The sequence below is a fragment of the Sceloporus occidentalis genome, unplaced genomic scaffold, assembly GCF_023333645.1.
Source record: "Sceloporus occidentalis isolate IW3139 unplaced genomic scaffold, rSceOcc1.0.p SCAF_95, whole genome shotgun sequence".
Classification (NCBI taxonomy): Eukaryota; Metazoa; Chordata; class Lepidosauria; order Squamata; family Phrynosomatidae; genus Sceloporus; species Sceloporus occidentalis.
Window position 1 is genome coordinate 2,110,242 of NW_028317075.1, and position 23,380 is coordinate 2,133,621.

A 23,380-nucleotide genomic window follows, 5' to 3' on the forward strand; every position below is an offset into this window, starting at 1 on the left:
ATATTATTCTATAGCAGTGAGATATTTGTTTTTGGTATAGTTGGGGCAGAATTATATTTTTGAACCCTTGAGGAAAGAAGCTTTAAAAAAAACCCCTGAAATTTACAACCTATATATTCAGTTTTCTGAAAACCATTTTTTATGGTAGCGCCATGTGTGTTATGTACCTAATTTCTATATTACTATATATATATATATATATATATATATATATATATATTTATATATATCTTCTTTAATATTTTTAAAACCTCTGTAAGAAAAAAAAATGCTTAACAAATGTAAGTGAGCTTAAATTACAGAGCACACAATGCTGGAATAAGAAATGTAATGGAATGTCAGACTCATTATACTCTGTCACTCTGCCCTTATAAATAAAAATATTCTCCTAATGGGCTTTGTGGGTAATGATACATCCAGCTCACAATATGGTGAATATTAACACAGTAGACCAGGTTTCCCTAACCACCCAGAACAAAATGAACAGCTCCATTTATCAAGCACCAATGTGGATCACTGCATCATTTTCAGTGTTAAATTGCTAGTAACTCCAAGGGCAGCTATTGTCCAAAAGCACCACTTGATAAATAGATGTGTAATTATTCTTAAGAAAAAGGAAACCAAACATTTTCATCACTAATTTCACACAATAATCTTGAAAAAAGTTAAAATAAGGTGTTATAAATTCAATAAAAATATTGATAGGTACATGGAATTTAATTTAGGTTTGTTCTTGTCTACAATTATCAAAATGTGAAAAACAAAACTCCATGTAGTACAAAAGGCTACTGGACACATCCATTTCTTGTCTTAAAGCATTCTGTTATGTCCTTTGAGTAGTTTATGCTCCCACTAAAAAGTGCGAGCAACCTTAAATTGTTGCACTCTGGAATTCATATAGCTTCATAATGTTTGTTATTTTGAGGAATGAAAATGTAGGTTTTTTGCACAAAAAAAATGATGCTTGTTTTATCAAAATAATATACTGAACACTATTTTTTTTTTTACTTTCCTGCTATAGTTTCTTTTTATTTCCATCAATGATGTTTTATACATCTGAGTACTGTGTTTGAAAAGTAAACTAACTTTGGCATTCATTAGGTGAAAATATACATACAGCTCAGTTTTTAGCATCCTGTAAAACATCCACTTTCATATCACATAAGCTGACTTTTACTTGGCCGTGGACCAAGAATTTCACAAACCAAAATTTCACAGTCAGATCCTATGTTTTATTGGGCTTTCTCATTTGTGAACAACAAAAGAGAAGTACAAAGCATGCCTTGTATGAGTGTTTTTGGTTATGGATATTGAAGAAACATCTAAATCAAACTGTCAAATTGAAGCCAAACTTCGTGGAAAGAAGAAGCAGGAATAGGTCACTTTCAGCAAATGGAGAAGTCCAAAATGAAATTACTGTAAAACATTATTATATTTTAAATGCAAGCTGGTATTTTTTGCCCATTTATCATTTTAACTACCTAAATAAGCAAAACCACACATATTGTATAAGTCACTGACATCTCAAAGAAACGGCTGAACATTATCCCAGATATTCATTAATTTATTTATCGTATACTGATTCATTTTATTAGTCACCTCTAAAAGTTTTCTTTTGGTTTTCTAAACAGCCAAGAATGACATGCCACCTATATTATATTAACACCTTCATTTTGTCTCTCAGTTTAATCTGTTCTAACTCCCTCATTTGTCTATGTCTCTCTTCCTTTTTTATTTTACGTCAGGCGAGCCATTTTTTTTCTCTTGAATCAGCCATGTTCATTAATTTGATATACTTTATATGGCGATCTCCTAGCACTATAACAAAGCAACAATTAACACCTCAAGGACGCACTTCCCTGGTGCATATTGCACAACTGCTCCCATATATCGGCTGATAATGTACTGCCAGTGGCCCCAACAATCTACCAAGTATGTGGATCATTGGGATAAAATCCAAATAATTGGGAACAAGACACTCAACGTTTTGGCTGAGCATGCACTTTGCAGACACTGCAACAGTGTAAATACACAATGAGGAACCAAAATGTTTTCAAACCATTATGGAACTACAACTTTAAAGACACCTGAAAAGCTAAAGCAGGAAATGTAGATCATATTCTCACAAAAAAGTAATGTTGGCCTCCTGCATTAGACATTGCATCTATAACCTGATCATTGCAGGAGTACAGAGGTTCTTGAGTAACATCAGTAATTAAAACGTGTACTCAAACCAATCCGTTAATTAAAAGAAAAGTCATTGTGGTATTAAACCGTAAACATTTTCATAAATTATTCTTCAAATTATAAGTTTCCGTTTTTGTTATGCTTGTATACCTTGGATTTGTTTCTTAACGTTTGGAAATAAATAGAGGGGCCAATATTTTTAGATGTTTAATCTTTTCAGGTAACTGTAATAACATGTACTTTTGGGGGCTTGTACAACTGTTTTACAGTGACATCTTGTTTTGAATAAGAAATCTGTTGTTGCTGGACTGAACTGAACTTGATACTGTCTAGTCAAAAATAGCAGAATATGAAATGGAAAAAGTTATATATTTTACTGTTTTGGCCTAATATATTATTGTTTTATGACAAGAAATATAGTCAAAAAGTAACATAAAACATTGCTTTAGTTCACAAAAAAATGCAGACATTTTACATTAACAAAAACTGTTTAAACTTTTATACACCTTTAAATGGTCTTTCCAGAATGTATTCCATTATTTTTGATTCTGTAAACTTCTATAAATAACCACTAAGTATTTCCCCTTACTGTATTATATTTCCTCTTATTTCCCAAAAAGCAATTACAAAAACATAAAACAGCCATCTGCATCCACACATCACTTTATTTATAGCCCAAACTTGTGCTGTTCAACATTTGTTGCAGTTAAATGTTCACAGAACAGTGAAACATCAACAAAAAATCTCTATGTAACCAAGCAGTGCGTAGTAGCCATTCTAAACACAAGTACTTTGTAAAATCAGAAGCTTAAACATTATGATCCTTATTTGAGCTGAATGTGGATCCAGAAGCACACAAAGCCTTTTTATTATTATTTATTTTAAGAAGTGAATGTCTAATTATTTTATGGCCATCACCAGTGCTTGTGTCTTTCCATGTGTCTCCATATTGTAGAAGAGTTGTACAGTACTTCCTTATGGTCTAGCCTGGGTGGAAAGAGATCCAGGCGGTGAGGATCAAGGGGAAGAGGGATCTGTGCCTCATTCAACGTACACTTTTATAAATGGGACTATTTACTAAAAAGTGCAGTTGAGGGTTAACTTGATGACGACTCAAGCCACATGCTCTTGTATGCTACCACTGCCAGACCAGGTTGTGTATTCATTAAAATATATCTTGTCTGTGAGGTACTACAGTCAAGTTTGTTTGTTGTTTTTTTTGAAAAGTGTGGTTTATTGGTCATAAAAAAAACCCAGTACATGCGTACATTCCAGAAACCACAAACAGTCAATAAAGTACAATACTGGTCGATGATACATCGCGTCGGAAATTGCACTTATAACATAGATGGTGTGATAGCGTCACAAGGCGGAGAAGGCTATGGTAACATCGTATCACTTTCGTGAATACAGACAAATAGGCTGGTAAAGTACAAGTGAAGGGTGTGTGAGTGCATGTAGAGTCGCCTGCATAAAAAAATGCAGAGGAGTCACAAGGACCCGCTGTGAACCATAACATGTAGATAACATTGTACAACATGAATATAACATTATGTTTACCATACTTAAAGTACGGTGTTATTCGCAATATGTAAGCATCAAATAACGAAGAAAGAGAAAAGAAAATAAAAAAAAGTACCATATGTATGAAATACAGTAATCCCCAGCTATTTTTTCCAGGTAATGTGTGTCCCTTCGTTATCCACAGCCGTCCAGTCCGACTACAGTCAAGTTTTAATGCAAGTGTAGTATAGCTTTAGTTGAAAAACAATTGGGCAGTAGTAAATATGTGAGTTGAACATTCTGTCCAACTTATCAGTATGCTGTTGCAGACTCTTCTCAACTACCAACTCAAGGCAATAGTCAATTTGTACAAGTAAATGGCAAATGATATGAATTCAAGACTTTTGCTTAAGAATTAATTGGAAGATATTTATACAAATTTTTGGCTGTAAACAGGTTTAAATATTTACATGTTGAAATATCTCAAAAGCAAAAAAGAAATATTTGACAGAATTTTGCATACATAGGAGACACTTGCACTCAGAATACAATCTTAAATGTTAATCAACATTGTAGTGTTTCCTTCACACAATGATAAAGAAAAAAACTACTAAAAGGCAAAAATGGCAATAGTGGTGAACAATTATAAAAAACAAATTATACAGTATTATACGAATTATGTCTACTGATAATTTAGTAAAGAGAACTGAATGGTCAAGGGCTAAACAGTATTTAACTACCACTTTTTAATTTTTTTATTTATTCACTAAATCATAAATTGGAAGTCTGTTTTACTGTTTGGATTAAATTGGATTCTTTGTAAAAACAGACAATTTATTACCTAGCTTGTATTACTTATTATTTAATTAACTGGTACTTTTTAAGCTCTTTGCCCATCCAGCGACCAAATCCTTATTCCCAAGCCCAAACACGTCACGTGAATGAGTAACTAATTATTTCAAGCTTTAGTTGGTGTACGAGGCTATATATATATAAGTACCTGTGTGTGTGGCCTTAGATTGTAATGACCTGAGATGAGTCTGTGGTATTACTGATGTAGAAATTCTTTTGCTGCTGGCTTTGTTGCAGGAAGCAACTGCTGTCACAATACAAGGACAAGTTCTAACTGTTGTGACACTTCATTTGTCTGGGCAGCAGCATGCTTGAAAGGACGGCTGCCCTGTTTTAGAGGAAGTATGTCAGACAATCAGACCCAGTTAGGCAAAGATATTGTGACATATTAAATCATGCTTGAACTCTAAGAGCAAAAATAATGTAGAAACAACCCCGAAATAAATAAATAATGTGCAGCCTGATAAAATCTTTCCTTTAAGGACAATTTATAACATGGGGTTTTCCAGTAACCCAAAGATTATCGATTGTATATCCAAATGTATAGTGTTTTAAGCTTCTTGTATTTATTAACATAATGTACGTGTCACTATAAGCACTGATCATTTTTGGCCAATATGCATTCAACTGGCTCAACAAAATGTTTAAGCCACTGTGAAGGGGCAAGTAGGTATGGCTGAACATAAGCCTATATTTAGTTGTCAAAATCTGCAAAATTACGTTTTGTTTAGGTTTTTTTTTAGGCTTCCCTATAGAATATACTTTAGCATATAACATGAGTTTTTCTACACTGAGACAAAAGCTAAAGGTACATTTCGTTTGCTATCATGTATGCACTGTAACATGGAAACATACACCTATATTTGAAGCTAAGAAGATTTGCAGAAGCATTTCATAATTTCTTTTTGTTTCATTATTTTAGAACAAAACACAAACCATCTATGTAAAAATCTACTTATGTGCAGAAAACATAAAAAGCAAATATATTTCTAATATATGTCAGCATAAAAAGAGGGGCGGGCTGTGTTCTATCATGGTTCGAAAGGACCACCTATTCACTTAAAGCTTAAACAATAAACTACTTAAACCTAAAGTTTGCAACGTCAAGATGATCGGTGCTTTTGAGTAATTCACATAAAAATACATATCATATATTATTATTTAAACAAATAATATTGTTCTGAACGCCTTGCAACATCTCAATCAGGTGATAATTGATTTTTTCTGTATTTAACTTGACGGTTACACTTAAATAAGTCTGCACTGTATGTTTCATCAAGTTTATTTTGGTGAACTTTACTTTTTGTAAAAAAAAAATAAAAAAAATAAAAAATAAAAAAAAAAATATATATATATATATGACAACCAACACAGTATGTTGATAAGCTAGTGGACGTGGAGTAGTAAATCAGAAAAGAGGTAAAAAAAACATTAGGTTCACTTGTGAAATTCTACGGTAAACTATGTGCAACTCTAGAGAATCAAATGTTTTATACAACAGCACATGGCCTTTATTTTTTTTTCTTTAAATACATTCCAGTTTGGTGACTAAGAGTTATTACTATTTGTAGCTTTTTCAGAAATCTGTCAAAGACCTTGTCCCGAAGGAGAGGTAGAGACAACCAAGTTCATAATTGAATTAGCATGGGACGTGGCGTAAAATGTTGTGGGACAAAGTGTCTTAAACGTAAGTAATATAATTCTTGTGCAATACTATGTTGGCTAATTTCACCTAATTATATATAAAATATGTAGTTATGGTTTTGAAACCCCACTGGGTTATTTATATAAGAGTAATACTGTTCATTAAAGTGACACATTTTTATATTATCCCTAATCTTTGTTCTTACTAACACAACAATATAAAAAAATATTATTTTAATTGTGTTGTGAATGGATGCTAGCATATTAGTGCTTCAACACGTGGTTTAAATCAATGCTTATCCCTGATAAATTTTAAAATAGCTTTATATAGAAACAGAATTTGACAGCAGAAAAGAAGTTAAACTTCCTTACTAGCATTTAGTTCCTTACTAGCACTAGTTCTAGCATTTCTCCTCCTTACTTAGTACTCCTAACTCTTTTTTAAGTAGTTTAATGTTTTGCATCTCTCTTCTTTCCTCCAAACTATACATATTATGTTTATATTATTACATAAGAATTACACAACTTTTTTCTAGAAGCTAAAACCAATGAAAATAGGATCCCAGTAGTGTGTTCAGAATGGGCCTGATTTCAAGATTTCAGTGCTCCCGTCTATAGAGGCCAGCTTATTAAACTTATTGAAAGCCCTCAAACTATACTGGTAAAAGGGGAAGCTCTTAAATTAGTAGCCTCTAACTAAACTTCTAAGATGGGAAACATAATATATGGTATTTAAAAAAAAATACTATATAATAATAAATATACATATAAATATACTAAATAATAACAATATTAATATAATAATGATAATTGATTTAACTGAATTGATTCAATCAACTGAATATTATAAATATAAATATTAATGAAATAAAAACGAATATATTAACAAAAAGTAAAATTACTTATGTGGTGTCTCTACGTTTTCACAGGATGAAAAACTGGAGATCTTAATTATGTTGGTTTCTGTATAATTTGAGCCATCCCTTCATGATTCTCAGGAGCAGCTATTTTTTTTCTTTGCTTCAAATCAGTTTGCTTTTAATCATTTTCTGCCTTAAGGATCTAGTACCTTGCAATCACTAGTATGTACAGTACATCCTCACAATTTTGCATGAGGAAGATCAGGCTGTCTACCAACAACCTGGTCACCAGTATGTCAGCAGGAGGCATCATCTCTGGCTCCTAGCTGGCAGATTCAGTAAATGGATTAAATTGCCTGAATTGAAGTTCCAGCATTCCATTGCTGCAGTGCCATCAGTGACATATTGGAAGGGGAACCCGAACTGTTACAGAGACCTTGCAAGTTATGTGCATGAGCCTCTGATGATCCCCCTAAAGCTCACCACACTGTGTGATCATGGAAGTAGATTTGTAGAGTCCTACTTCTTGATCGTTGTTTAATGAATTGGTGGAGAGATCAGGATGATAAGAGGAAAAACCAAAGTTTAAACTTTGTTATAGCTACCACTATAGCAGAAGCATGCACTTGTGCCAATTATCAGAGAGTAAGATTGGACCCTAGTTAAGAACTGCTGCACCCCATTTCTGCTACCCTAGGCCAAATTGGCCTGGGCCAGGATATACCGCTCCGCACCACCAATGTCTGCTTCTTTTACTATCATAATGAAACAGCTCAAAATGTTAGCCATTGATATACTACTTTTTCTGTTGTTGAAAAATCAAATAACATGCCCCAGTTTTTTTTTTTGTAAATTAGGAAAGCTATTCCGCCAGTTGTGTAGTCAATGTGCTCACCAAACAGCTAAATAAATCATTTGGGAGTTAGATTCATTCAACTGAAATGTGTTTGAGGGAAACAATGAGCGTGGCCTGGCTGGCAGTCACCCAGGACAACAGCCAGAATATTTATTGTATTTTTTTTCTGAGAAATTCAACGTTTTGGAAATATTCCCAAACCCAGCAAACCTCAACCCCTAGAGGCTTTCTTTTTCTCCTTATTTTACTGTCTTTCAGACTAATCATTACTCCACTGTGCTCTGGATGGTATATCAAATTTCAGCAATATCATAGGATTAGGGTGGTAAAAATAGTGTTTTACAGAGCTGCCCACCAGCAAGTATCCTCACTCCTTTCTTCATTAGATTATATTTTTTTTACAGATTACCAGCAGAAATCAGGAACAAGCAGGGACTGTTAGGAACATAAAAAATGGTGTTGGAAGTTGGGAGTATAGGCTTCAAATGTAAACAGGACATTTACTATGATTTCTTTCAGCACCATTCTGAGATCTCCTCTACTGGTGATGAGATTTCCAAAGTGAGGCATTTTAGGCAGGTGAAAATGTTCCAAATGTTTTCTTTGCAGAATATATACCAGTTGATTCCACATGTTTTAGTTTATTTTTTAAAATTGGGACATACCTTGGCATGTGTTGTTCTTCTCTTCATAACCTTCTTGGCACATGCATTTTCCAATTGGAACAAGCCACTCTCCTTCAGCACTGCAGTGCATTTTGGGAGCTTCATCTGTCACAGAATTGTTAACACACATCCCTGATACTTCCAATAGCTGTGAAGAATCGGCCCCAGTTATTGTATCAGGAAATAACGCTAAATTTCGTACCACTGATGGACACTTCTTGTAGTATACACGTACAGAGACAAGGGCAATGCAAGCTCCAACATCTTGGAAAGCAAGGTAGAACCCTTTCTTGGTTAAAGGTCCTACATCTCTAACCTCGGTGTTTAACTTCATAACTCTGTCGCCTAAGTCCAACTCAGTAAAACTCTCATCTGCTGCAATAGTATCAATCTTTATATATTGGTTTTCCCGGATATTGCGGCCATCTTTTTCATTGGACTCAAAATAATACACATTGAAGGTTTCTTTGCAGGTACCAAGACCACCTGGAAGACTGTTGCAGTCACGAAGGGTAAATTTAAGCTCAATGAAGATCCTTGAGGCTCCTTCGTTTGAGATCCAGCTTGTCAAAAGCCAGTTGTTCTGACTCTGTTCCATCACTTTACATACCTGGTACGTATGTATTGGAGCATAATTTTCATCAACTTCTCCAATTTCTTCCCACTGTGTAATAAAGTAAAAAAAAAGGTTATTACATTTTTTAAGGCTTCAGTAGAGCACACTAAAACTAATGTCAACCAAAATTCAAACCAGACTTTAAAAATGTATTATCAATATACTATGCAGTTTATATTGTATGATATAGCTTTATAAAGTATTATAAATAAAAAATAAATAAAATAAATAAGTAGTTACATTCTGACTAGCTCCATATCATCAATACAATTACAAATCTATGCTTACACATAATTACACATCCATGCTCGCTCACACACAATTACACATCCAGGCTCACACACTCAGACATTCATGCTTACATCCATACAAACAAACATGCCTCCATCAGCCTGCTCTCACACTGTGCAAACAGCCTGGGTTTCACCGCAGGGTCACATGACCCTGATACCAGCGCAGTCCAGGTCAGAAAGGCCCTTTCTTTATTATATTGAACAGGAACAGGTGGTCACAGTGTTTGCCCCGGGCCCCCCAGAGGCACCGGCCCCTTCGCAGTTGCGACCTCTGTGACACCTGTAGTTACGTCACTGGTAATTTACTGTCGCTCACACTGTCTGCTTTTAGGCTGTAGTTTCATAAAGGTAGGCACACACTCTTGAGAAGTCGGGTAAATTAGTTTTCTATCAGATTTAGGAATACAGTATGCAACACAAAATACACATGCTTTACATGCAGAAACAAACGTTACACCTGCCATTGATCAGAGTGGACTTCTAAGTTGAGTAGTAAACAAAGGTTCATGAAGAAGTGAGCTCACTCCCAGTTGTACTAGCTTCAGGAAGTACACTGGTAACCAGGCATTGGAACTAATGGGCTCAATTTCATTTACATATTAAACATTTAATAGTCCACCACAAACATTTTATTGCAGCTACTTATTAATGTTGATTATCTCATGACTATCACTTGTCAGGAGGCAAAAATATTCTGAATGTACTTGTATGTAGTAACTCGCCAAATGTGTTAACCAAATGGTTCTAATACCGGTCCTCTTGCAAACCTTGACCTGTCATTATTTAACGATACACATAATTGAGTCACCTGTATTTAACCAGGAATATCAACAATAACATACTGCTGGCAAAAGAACCTGTTGGTAGTCTTGGATATGACCTTCTGGGTTTTACTATAAGAAAGGCTCCTTGAAAAATTAACTAAAATACAACATTTTCATTTGCAGACATTCTTCTGCAGACACTGGCCTGTGATTATGAATGATACAAGGTAGTGGTGAATTTAATTTGGAAACCTTGATGGGGGGTAGGCTGTATACACTATATCTGTTTATGATGTGATTAAATATATTACTTACTTTTAATTGTAATAACTGCACTTTGTACATAGATATGGTTTAATTAAATTCAGTATAATGGTATCGATCTGGTGTCCATAGCATTGTCAGAAGTATGTACGCAGGGCCGGCCCAAGACAAAATGCCGCCTGGGGCGAAGTTTAAAATGCCCCCCCCCATTATCTACCCTTCCTCTCCCTCCCTGCCGCCCCCCCATTATCTACCACCCCCCCCCCCTTGTACTTACCTTTCAGCAGTCCTGCGGCGAGTCTCCCTGCTCGGTCTCGGTGCCAGCTTGTAATGCTGAGCACCGGAAATGACAAGCCGGCACCGAGACCGAGCTAGAGGGCTCACAGAGGAGAGAGAGAGGGGCGCCGAGCGGGTACAGACAACTTGGTAAGCGAAAACCACTCGGCGCCCCTCTCTCTCCTCTGCTTTAAAAAAAAAAAAGGGATTGGGGCGGCAAAGTGCCGCCCCTTCAAAAGTGCCGCCTGGAGCAGTTGCCCCACTCGGCTCCATTGTCGGGCCGGCCCTGTATGTACGCTGTATCTGTAAATTTTTCCAGCCTTTTCAGTAAGGGAGTGGCCGATGCACTGCTTGGCACCTGGCACACAAAAGGTTATAAAATAGAACCCAGCTAATCTGCACTTTTGCATTTCATTCATCCTTGCTGATGTAATAGACTCTGTAGACTTTCAATAATTATGTGTGATGAAATTATGCCATAACACATGACCTGCTTTCCAGAAGACAAAGAGAATGTGAAAGTACCCAGCTAATCCAATACAAATCCCGAGATAGGCTTCCATTAAAATGAACACAACTACTGAAGAAGCATGAGAAGAGATGCATTAAATGGTAATTTCCCAAGGCTGCTTATCTCCTTAAATCCACAGGGGGAAAAAGACACAATCATATCTTGGCACACTCCTAACCAATTCTGCGTAAGCCTCACTTTCGTGTCCCAACCTTATCACTGTCATCTGTATTGAAAGCAAACAATAAACCCTGTATTTATTCTCTGATTAACAGAAAATGGCTTAGAATACTCTAAATGGTATAATTCTCTTATCCCCTGTAGAAATAAGTATATTATGTATTAATTACTGCTAGTTTTCACATTCAGGTCCTAATCTTTCTTTTTTTTTCAATAAAAATATTGATATTCAATAATGTATAAAGATAAAAAATATGTGTATATACCGATATATATATATATATATTAAACTTATTCATACAGTAAATTGGTACCTTTAATAATTACGTTTTACAGTTGATGACACCGTAACACAGTTTGACAGCTTTTACGGTGACACATACACCTTTTCATTCATTCTTTCCACTCTGGACATAAGGAAAATGCTATTAAAACAATTAATTTACCTTTTACATTCAAATATATATGGTTATGCATTTCTTTAAATAAGAATGCTTAATAATATTTCAAAAGAGGGGTTTTTTTGTGTAAACATTCATAATAGTATGCTTCATCCTTCTGTTGCTTTAAAAAAAAACAACAACCTATCACTACAAGAGAAATTACTTATTTGTTAAGGTGACGGATCTGAAACAATTATCCCAGTATATTCTCTACACAAACTAATCCATCAGAAGAATTTATTGCATCATTTTGAATCCTCACAAAGCACAGATTGAAATTTAAGACATAATTCATGTGTAACGGGAGGATGAAATTTGTTGTTCTGCATTTACTGTGTGCTAAATATTCCTTGGAGTCTATGATAGCAACACTAAGCAAAACACAAATGCAATTCAACTGTTGGGTCTTCAATCATTCATGAAAGCAATGTTTCTATGTCAGTGCTTTTTCACTAACGCAAGATCAGAAAACTAGGTTCAAGTAGCACCAAAACAGAAATCTATTGCACCACAGAAATAGTTTTCCTAAGATCATAGTTTCTTTTCACGATATGAATATATTTGGTGTTATGTATGAAAGGTTTACTTTACTGAAAGGGCGGTAGATAAACATGCATGGATCTAAGATGAGACAAAGGACTGAATAAGGTTTTAGCCTTTACATCAGGAGAATGGGCAGACTAGATGGACCGAATGGTTCCTATCTGCCATCAAATTCTCTCCCTTGGATGTAGTTCATTGCCTTACAGCAGTTGATTTTAGAAACAAAGTCCAAGAGAAACTGATGTTCTGGAATAATTTTTTAGGTCAAACAAAGACATTTTTATAAATAGTGTCCCAAAATTAACTTTCATTATATCTCATGAGAAGCAACACGTTCTTTTTCCCATGCCTGTTTTATCTTGCTCCCAAAAAAAAAGCATTCCCCAAAGCACATTTAGAATAAGATTGGATTTATTAGACAATGGTAGACTAGTACAACTCTAGTTTAAAACAAATCACGGATATTGCACTGTCCACACCAAGTGTGCACACCAAGTAAGTAGTCCAGCTGTTATTTAGCAAAATCCATCCTACAGAATGTTATCACCATGCAGATAAATTAAAGACTTTTAAATGGAAAATGAAAAAAACTCATATATGTCCCCCTATTTGACAAGAGTTCAGTTACATGCCCTGTTATAGTATATTCAGGTAGCTAATTGTTGAGTTGCTACACCACATTAAGTGGCCTACGGATCTAATGATCTATAAGAACCAACAATGCTTCTGAATCAAGCTCATTTCAATATTTTTAAACTGGTTAAATTGGCTGCATAATTCATTAGACAAAAGTGCGGTAATGATACACAGTAAAAAAAAAACATTTTAACACATAAAACACAGAAACAAATAATCTCGCTCTCTCTGGCAGCTGATGTTCCTGTCTATCCCTGTTGGTTAAGCATGTATGAAAATATATTACAAACACACTGAGTGTTTCAAGTAGGTTATTTTAATATAGACAATCCATAATGTGTCCCCTTCCATGTTTGATTTTCAACACCTGCTTGTCTTTCAGCACGACTCTGAGTCTCCATGCATTTTTTTTTCTTACCAAATAGTTAATGAGAAACTCACACAAGCCCTTAATGTGTGGTAAAGAAATGTCTTCTCTATTAAAATCTAATGATCTGTGCTTGGTATGTTGTCATGATTCCTACCAATTACCAGCAAGTGTAAGCAATAAAAGTGTATGTTGTGACACTGCACACATTTTGAAGAAAGTCCTAGTTGGTACCCATTATTTTTTATCTTTATAGTAAAGCAGTTAAAATCTCGAGCTCAGTTTCCAAAAACATGTTGGTTTTATCGAATAAAAGGTATTCTTGCTTGTTTCTGCTGAAACTTGCTCGCTTTCTGTTGTCTGTGATTAAGTTTCTACCTTATTATGTTTTTATTACTTATACTGGAAGGAGTTTGAAGTGTTTGTTTAGTTATCTGTATATATTGTAATACTTTAGCTTTACCCACATTTCTCTGAGGATGAAAGTGAACCTCTGTTAATTCTAAGTAATTTTTTTTAATCCTTAGCAGTAAAGCAGTTAACAAGTCTTCACACATTCATCCTTTCAGAGACAATGCTCAAGATGACATATCCTTTACCATTTGAGTGCTGGAGGTCGGGGCATATTTTCCCTTCCGGGAGGCTGGGGTAATTTTCATAGTTTTGCTAGTTATGTTTTGATGACAACCACACAAACACTTTACCCGGAGAAACCTATAGCTTTATAGGGAGAAACCTAAAGCTATTCCGAGTTACCTTGCTTACAAAAATCCCGCAAAAAACATGGTTTTGTGCCACATTTGGAGGAACAAAGGGAAATTAATCCTATTCAGTTACCGTGACCACATCTAAAGCAACTAAATAATTAAAACTTTTATTAATATACTCAGAAATATTGAGAAATAAAAAAGAATAACCTCCTCATAGGTTCAAGACTAAAATTTAAGGCACCTACTGTGTATACTTCCACTTTCCCCTTCAAAAGGGAAGCAGGCATTTACAAACAGATGATCTACTTAGAAAGGTAGATTGGTACACTATTCAATTACTATTCCCTCTCACTAGGCATGATAGTGAATGCATAAGTGAGTATAACGGACAGATTTAGAGGTTGTATATGAAAAGGTTGTATTCTGTCTATAGTTCCTGATGCATGTTTCGGCCATACACAAACTGGCTTTGTGAGAGGGCTGGCACAAATAAAAAATAACGTGATCGTTATTGATGTTATATTCCATAGCAGTCTAACCCAGATGTGACATTTGCTTCTAAACGGCATCCATCTAGCCTTGCCTATAATCAAACAGGGTAGCTAAAGGGGCATTGCCTAGAAGAAAATCGATTGATGAACAATGGTGAAAATCGATTGATGAACAATGGCGAAAATCCCTTTTTTGCTGAATCTCAAAAATTTCAATAGATTCTGCCATCCATATGTTCACATCTGTTGCCAAAGTTTCTATAAATTCTAAATCAGATCAACCCCTCTTATATAGACTGAAACAAATATTCTTCCTTTTTAATATAAATATATATATATATAAAATTTTGCTTGCATGTACATTTGTCCATTCAAGATAAAATTTACAACTCAAAATGTATTATTATTAGCTCAGATATCTTTTATCTTTCTAAGGTTTTTTTTTATTCATTACTCAGTTTGTTATTTATGCATATGACAACCTACAAATATATTATTTGGATCAATAACATCCATTGGTTTCGAATGAATACACTTTTTCATGGCACACTGATAATCAACGTTCTTTCCAAATACATCCTTCAGAAAATAGCATTGTTTTACCCGTGTGTGGGAATGGAAGATATATTCTCATTTTCATCTATCATTGCATATATTTGCATATCATTAAAACAATTTAAATAATCCCCACTGAATCGGGCCACAAGTAAGTGGTTTGATAACATGGAGAAGATGTTTTTCGTTTTAAATTTTTTAATAACGTATTAAACACTTAGTTCAAGTCATTCCTTCTGGGATCTTGCATCTTAAACCTTAATCCTATTATTGCTTGCTAACTTAGTATTTAATTTGAAGCAAACAATGACTTACAGTAAGTCAATATTAACTCAGGCTGATGACTGCTAGGATGCTTAGGAAGTCATCATTCACAACTAAAATAATGGCACTAATATCATCACACTATATGAAAACATTGAATGGATTTTAAATCTATTCTTACTGGTATCACTTAGCAGATACACCTGTCTTCTTTCCGTTCCTACAGAAAATGGAAAATATTTTCACCCTTACAGTAAAAGTTTACCAGCTCTTTAAATATTTTATGGGCCAGCTGTATTAGAAAGGTTCCATATATATATATATCTATATCTATCTATATATATATATATATATATATACTCACGTATTGCAGTAGTCTGTCTCCTTCCTTCTAGTCTGTCTTCTTCCTTCTAGATGCTGCCTGATGATATTCCAAGCTCAAATATTCTGTACCGAAACAGAGCAAGGAAGTGCACTAGTCGAGTGGAAGGGGCAGATTAACAATGAGGCAAAAGAGCATTTGCCATAGGACCCGTGGTGACAAGAGCCCCCCACTTGCCGCTTATTTGTGTCATTTATATGTTTGAGGCCTAGATGGGGGACCACTTAGTGCATGGGGTCCCACCCCTGCAGAAATACAGACAGGCATCAATTCTGGAACATGATTAGTGAAGCAGAAGAAGCTTTTCACTTCCTGTCATATGTGGCTGCAGTTATTAAGATATTCCTTTTTGTAGCCACATGTTCTGGTCAGTAAGAGCAGAAGCTACATAATTCTCTTCTTGAAAGGAAAAGGCAAGGCTCAAAGTTACCGCATAATTATTCCCTTACAAACAGCCTGCAGTCACAGGAGCAGAGATACTCTGTGCAGCTAGGAGTTTGGATCCATGTGCATGAAAGGAATTATATATACTTGGTTATGTGTAGACATTCAGTTTGTTGTAATCATTTTAGTCTGGCTTTGTGGCGTCCTTCTAAATGTTTGTGGTCCCCTTAAATATGATTCCTGTGGAATACCAGTCTTTTGATGAATTATGCTGTGACTGTGTCATGTGAATTAAGAAAAAACTTTCAAAATTGTAGAAAGAAAATATGGATATCCATATACATCTATCTATATACAGATAGACATATATATATATATATATATATAATTTTGGTAAAGGGCCCCTTATGTCAGCTGCCTGGAGCCGCATCTGAACTTGTTCCACCCCTGTGTCCCAGGAGATAATAGTTGGAAAAACAGACAGACTTAGATAACAATTCAAAAGCCTAGATCAAGGAGATACATCACCTATATGGAGCTAAAACTCCTAAGATGTTCCACTAGCCTATGGCTTGCTAATCATCATAGTAGTTAAACAACACCTAGAAGCTAATTGTTTACCACCGCTGGCCTAGATGTTCTAGTTATGTGAGACTGGACTCTCCAGTGAGAAGAATCTCTGCAATTCTTTGTTGTTCTTTGAAGATTGTTTTTCAGCATGGGGAGATCCAAGTTCAATAGCACAGATTTTGGCAAACCCTCACTAACTAATCTGCCACTAGGTTTGTCGACAATATCATGTCTGTTCAACAATCCTTGCGCATACATCCAAGCGTACTAACAAACTATGCGGTAGGGATTAATGCTTAGCTTTAAAATAGCACATATTTATTTATTAGTAAGCACTGACCTTATATTAATAGTATATATATATATATATATATATATATATTAAGCAGTCTTATAAAAAGCACATAGTAAATATCACTCGTAAAGCACAGTGTAGTTTTATTCCATGGGCTGTAATCTGTCTAAACCATTTCACAAAGATAGTATTACATTCATGACATGCGTCTTGACAACTGCAGCCATAAATCAATTTCAAATCTTGCATTAATCTTTTTTTTCTGTAATCAGAAGCTATTCAGCACAAATTTACATCTCATTTCTGTTGACCAAACTGCCACATTAGGCCTCTAAAGCTTATTCAGGCTTAAATGATTATATTCCCCTAATAAACACTTAAGTCCTTTCAGTCTGGTTGGCGTGAGTAGCATTAATGTGATTCAAAAAGAGGAGCTAAGCAAAGTCAGCATTGTTTGCTGTTGGTGGCAGGAACTCTAAAGAGAACAACCGTTCTGCTTTTTTGAATGCCAACGGCAGTCATCACTGGTGTTCTACAAGCACAAAGCAGAAAGGTCAGAGAATTGTGTAAAGAGAAACCCTTTTAAACATCCATCCCAGTTGATCATTATTGGGACTTGCCCTAATTACTTTGTTACTCTGTAACGGAAATCCTTTTCAACAAAAAAAAAGTAAATAAATAAATAAGGAACCTGGTAATAGGGGTTTTGATAAAAATAAAAAAAACAAAAAAAAAAACGTAAAGCCAATAAAAAAACACCCAGAAAAACATAATAGAAAACTTGGATATGTATTTTTTTATATATTTATATGTAGTATGAAGTGCATTCTAGGAATTCAAGATAAAGGTAATTAGATAAATTGTTAATATATATTATATAAATTGTTTTTCTGTTATCAGTAGAGTCACTCGGTAGACAAACTGTGAAAATATGGGGAATTAATTCACTAATGAGAGACCTCCACCATGATGTGACAGCACTGCTCATCCCAAAAGGTCATTGCTTATGCTGTAGCTTATTGAGCATTCTGATTGGTGTTAATTTGCACAAATAAGACTGGGAATTGCAAACGCATGAAACACAACACATATAAATACAATACATGCCAAGCAGAGCACAGCTTCACTGAGACTGACCTTCACGAGGCTCTAGTGATCCAGCAAAAGAGCGATGGCCCTAAGAACAGATTTTTAATTGCTAAGCAGTACTGTTTAATGCTAAAAACTTCCCATGCACATTTAGTTGAGATGAAAGGTGAGATCGTCTCCTGATTTATAAATTACTAAACAATAAAAACAACATGCTTCATGTTAAAGATTTAGCAATAATAATAGTTGTTTAGGGAATATAAAAAAAATAAACATCCAGTTCTTTCCTCTATCTAGGTCTATTTACACATAATTATGTGCACCAAGATTGATGCAGAGTAACTAGGCAAAAGTATCTATAAAGATCCAAAATTTGACAAGGTATGGATATTTCAGAAATAATAAAATATGTTTTGCACATCCTGAATTTGATTTCTGCAGAGTTAATATAGGTCACGATCAAGGATTTGTGATTATTTATGGAGCTGTAAATTTCTTCAGAATTCATTTAATTTGTGAGCTTGGCTGGAAAGTTAATTGAGTTCTGGGCATCATAATGAGCATTGAAGAGTTAGCCGTTATTAAATTGTAGATATCCTTTTGGATAACCTTTTTTTCCACATCCTTTTTTAACACCCTGTTAGTTATAGATTTATATACCAAGTCAATAAGAATATTTAACACAAGTTTTTATTTTAATCAGAACTTTAAGACCAGTTGGATTAAATTATTTTTTTATCTTTATACGCAGTCTAATTTATTTAAAATGAACGTTTTGGAGACTAGTGAGCAGCAACATGATGAAACAACATACAGTGGCTCTTGCCAGACATGAGTTTTTCAAAACCCATGTTTTGTGCGCTTAAATACATCACATATAGACATACACATGTTCAAATATATTTTCTATATAAGAGTAGCTCATTGTCTCTTCCAACACGTACCCACTAAAATACTTGGAAAGCACAGATCTTAGGGTCAGTTTCTTCCCAGAAGAAGGAGAGCTCTAGGTAGCCCACCCTTGGAAGGTTCCAGGTACATCCATTCGTATTCCTGTCCTTGTGGCATGTAACGTAGGGAAGCGGTTGGGAGGCTCACTGGACATCCTATATTCCTGGTGTGTGCTCAGTTTTACAGTCTTTAGTACGTTTGCCATAGAGAACATAAATGAATAATTTAATAATTGTAGGAAGCAGTTGTGTTTGGTGTTATTATTAGTGCTATTGTGTTTAGTGTTGGTAAGAGCTACAATAATCTTGACAAGATGTTATTATTGAATGATTTGACTTAGTAGTCACATAGTCACATGTTCAGCACTTTTGTCAATATGGACATGGAATAAGATGCACACAAAAACACAACATACTGATGGCTTGAAGTGAACTATTAAGTATGTAATGTAAAATAACCACAAAATCACAGGCTTCATATGTCCCTAGACACAGACTGCAAAATGCAGCCCTAGTTTAATATCTTATCATGATCTTAGGTACATAAACTATTTCTTTGATTGTAAAGTCATAAAACACTAATCCAGGGCTTTCCATAGCTTTGTAGGACATTTATTGAAATCAATGGATAGTCCCGACCAAGCCAAATATGTTGTTAACGTTTTACATATGACCTCATAATCTCATGAATCAAAATATCTTATAAAACACCTTCTTTCAATCCATGATGCAACTAGAGAAGAAAAATATGTTGTATTGTGTATAAATTAATATTAACCTTATAATGTAACAAATACCAATAAAATGTATATAAAATAAATATACATAATATAATGTAACGTAATGTAATTCACATTTAAACATAGAGTGAATAATAAAAATAAAATCCTATGGAGAAATTAGAACTTGTGAATGAAAAGCATATGGAAAGAGTTATGGACCAATCATGGACCAATTCCATTGTGACAATTAGGTGAAATGTGATATTAAGATAAGAAGATTAGACTGGTTCCACTGTCTGTATAAATGGTTCTAAGATGTCTTTTTTACAGCAGAAAAGTCAATCGAACTCCATTATGTAGCAGATATAAAAGAAAAATGTAAGTGGAATCAATACCATTATTGTAATGTATCACTTTATGGCTTGAAAAATAAACATAAAATGTAAAAGTAAAGAATACATTGCATTTTATGTGCGCTTGTTCCCTGTGCTTTTAATGCTTTCTGGACTGTTTTTTATTTAAATTGTTTATTGTCCATATGCGCAAATGCACTAAGGATACTTAATAAAAAAAATAATAATTGCAGACAACGTAAAGTAAAGGAGCACTGACAGGGATTTTGTGGGACATATTTGGTGACTTCAAAAAGGGGTCTTGAATAGCTAATCACAATGAAAGGGCTACCCCATACATTTACTGGAGGAAGAAACAGTGAGAACCTGGGAAGTGATTGGATGAGGCCAAAAGCCACTACTTTCTCCTCGAGATTAAAACACTGACTCGGAAGCACATGACCTCTTATGCCATTAAGGATGGAATCATTTTAACTATAAATTATTCAATAATTAAAAGACCTATTTATTTACTAGCATAGATGATCTGATTTGTTCTCGGCAATGTTACACAACCCAAAAATTCACCCACCCCTGTATTAATATTATTTAAAATTGAATAAGCATTTGGAACCTAAGGGGGGTCATCTCCAGAAGCTTATGTAAGTTTACATTTTTTGGTGAAGGTGGAGACTCTATTTTCTCTTTGGATAATACTGCTATATCCATTTTTCTTGAAACTAGTTATTTTTTACAGCACTTCAATCATGTAATCATAAGGATCAACTGGATCCCTCAGTGGGTAAATCATGCTATGGCATGTACATAAAAAATAATTAATTGATTCAGACAAGCCATAGACAAAATCAAGTTGACTTACATACCATGTAACCCTAGGCATGAATGCTACAGACCTCTGATGTACGTCTATTAAGGAGACACATAAAACTGATTTTTCTTTGTGTTTGTTATCTGTATGATTGTAGCCTTAAAAGTCGCAATAATGCGTATATGAACATGTGTACAAATTAAATTGTGTAAATAAGATATACTGTACCTCTAAAAATAAATAACTCTAAAATATGTCCCTCTTCAGCTTTTTGAAATGTTGAGGTATTATATATATTATATATATTTCATTCCTACTTGCTTGCTCATAAATTATGCCACCAGTAATTGGTTCCTTTGCCAAAAAAACTATCTTGCTTTCATGTCATGGCTTTGCTTCCAAAGAGTTTTTACTGAGCATTTATCTTCTTCTGACAATGTGGACACCATGTGTTATTATGCCTTTTCTTATAACTGAAAAATATATAATAATAACAATATTGAAGAACGAAAGTGAATTAAAAAAAAAGAAACTGGTATAATATTTCTAGCTTTTTTAATTAAAATTTGAACATATGTTGATAACAAATACATATTATGTATAATGTATTAAAATAATAATAAACATTATGAGTAGTGAATAAATAATAATAAAATGTTGTTATATATTATTATATATTTTTAGAATATTTTTAAGCTGTATTTTTCCTTAAAATGCCAGTTCATTTTTAGATGTTTGAAAGACTTTAAAATAAATATGTATATATATATATATATATACACACTGTATAATTTTTATATTTATTCCTATAGATTTGTCATTAACTTTCATATGCTTATATAATGTTTCACAGTTAATCACACTTCTTCATAATGTGCAATCAAAGATGATTATATGGATCTGTTGCACATGAGGATCCTATCAATAGAAAAATATAAAAGGAAAAAAAGGAAGAATTGTAAACCAAAAACAATTAGCACAACTGTCAGAGATAGTTCAGTTCACGTTAGTCAGCTTGCATTCTAAAAAGATGCCGAACCGAATGCATAAAGAAATGTCACTCAAACACTGAATAATTGCCAACGCGGTGTACAATGCGTTAAGCTTTTTAATAATGTGTGCACTCATCCTTCAATTATTAAGCACAAAAAGAACTCAAAGTGCTAAGCTGCAGCAGAAATGTCATACTAAATATAACAATGAACTGCCACATAAAAAGCAACAAAATGAAAAAAAATCTGTTACGGCATCTGGTGGGTCCTCTTTTGATAGGAGTGCATAGAGAAATAGCGTCTTTTGGGTTTATTAGCATAATTACCAGGAAGGAATATTAGGACATAACAGATACAAATACTGGGTGTTACTTCTTATGCTTTGTAACTAAAAGCATTTGATGATTGTGTGTCCGAGAAATGCAGACAACTTAATCGTCTTACAAATCAAGCAATTTAATTGTGTTTAACATTTACTGATTTTTCAAAAATTTTAAGCACCAAGACTGGGGCAATTTTATCTGAAGAAAGAACTTTAGAGTTCTTGAAAAAATAAGTTAATCTACGTTGCACTTATTAACACGGGTCTTTGGACTAGCATGTTACACAATTATCAGTTTAGGATAAGTCAACTAGAATGTGTTACTGCAATGGTTTTTTTTTGCATGAAACAACATGGACATGTTTACGAAACAAGGGCCTCATAGGCTTATCTATAGTATGACTTCTGTGTTTCCACAGTGGAAATATATATTGTTAATTAAAGGAGTATTAATTTGTAGACATAAAATACCTTTAACATTGTACCAGCTTCCCTTCACCCCACTGGTGCCGCCAATTGAATTACGGCTTGTTTTGTTTGTTTTTGCTGTCATTCACCCGCTAACATTTTCTGCACATTTTGTTTCCGCATCCAATTTTCTCTGGTGTGCTTGAAATGTGACACGTTGATTTGAAATAAACCCCTGTGTGCATAATGCTATTCCCAAGATTTAACTTTAATTTTGTGAATTCTGTGTTTTGATTACATGCCGTTCAGGTAAATTCATCTGACAGATCTAATAAAGTATAATTTGGATAGGAAATGGTTCTTGGCAGAGACAATCCCAGATCTGACTACACATCTTTAATGGTGATTTGATTGGCTTCTTTGGGATGCTTCTTCCCAAATGTTATGTTTTGAGAGTGTAAAATGTACTCTCAAACCAGCCAAGAGGCACAGAGCAGACACGACACCAATGAAGTTAATCACACAAGAAGGGCCAGTTGTTCAATTTGGCATCAAAATAAAGCTGATAGCTCGACAGAAGGAGGCTGCATCATATAATGAATTGATTCTATCAAAGTGGATTATC

General features: G+C 34.4%; 1 protein-coding gene across 3 annotated transcripts in view; it reads right to left on the bottom strand.

Moving 5' to 3' along the window:
• LOC149284317 (ephrin type-A receptor 5) overlaps window positions 1–23,380 on the bottom strand; it is a 127,138-nt gene that overhangs the window by 94,964 nt on the left and 8,794 nt on the right. For 2 of the 3 annotated variants that reach the window (XM_089496869.1, XM_089496868.1), the window contains exon 2: window positions 8,568–9,231. In XM_089496869.1, coding sequence (XP_089352995.1) covers window positions 8,568–9,231 — 664 coding nt within the window. Of the gene's footprint in view, window positions 1–8,567; window positions 9,232–23,380 lie in introns of those variants that run through there. The other variant, XM_089496870.1, reaches the window with a different exon arrangement.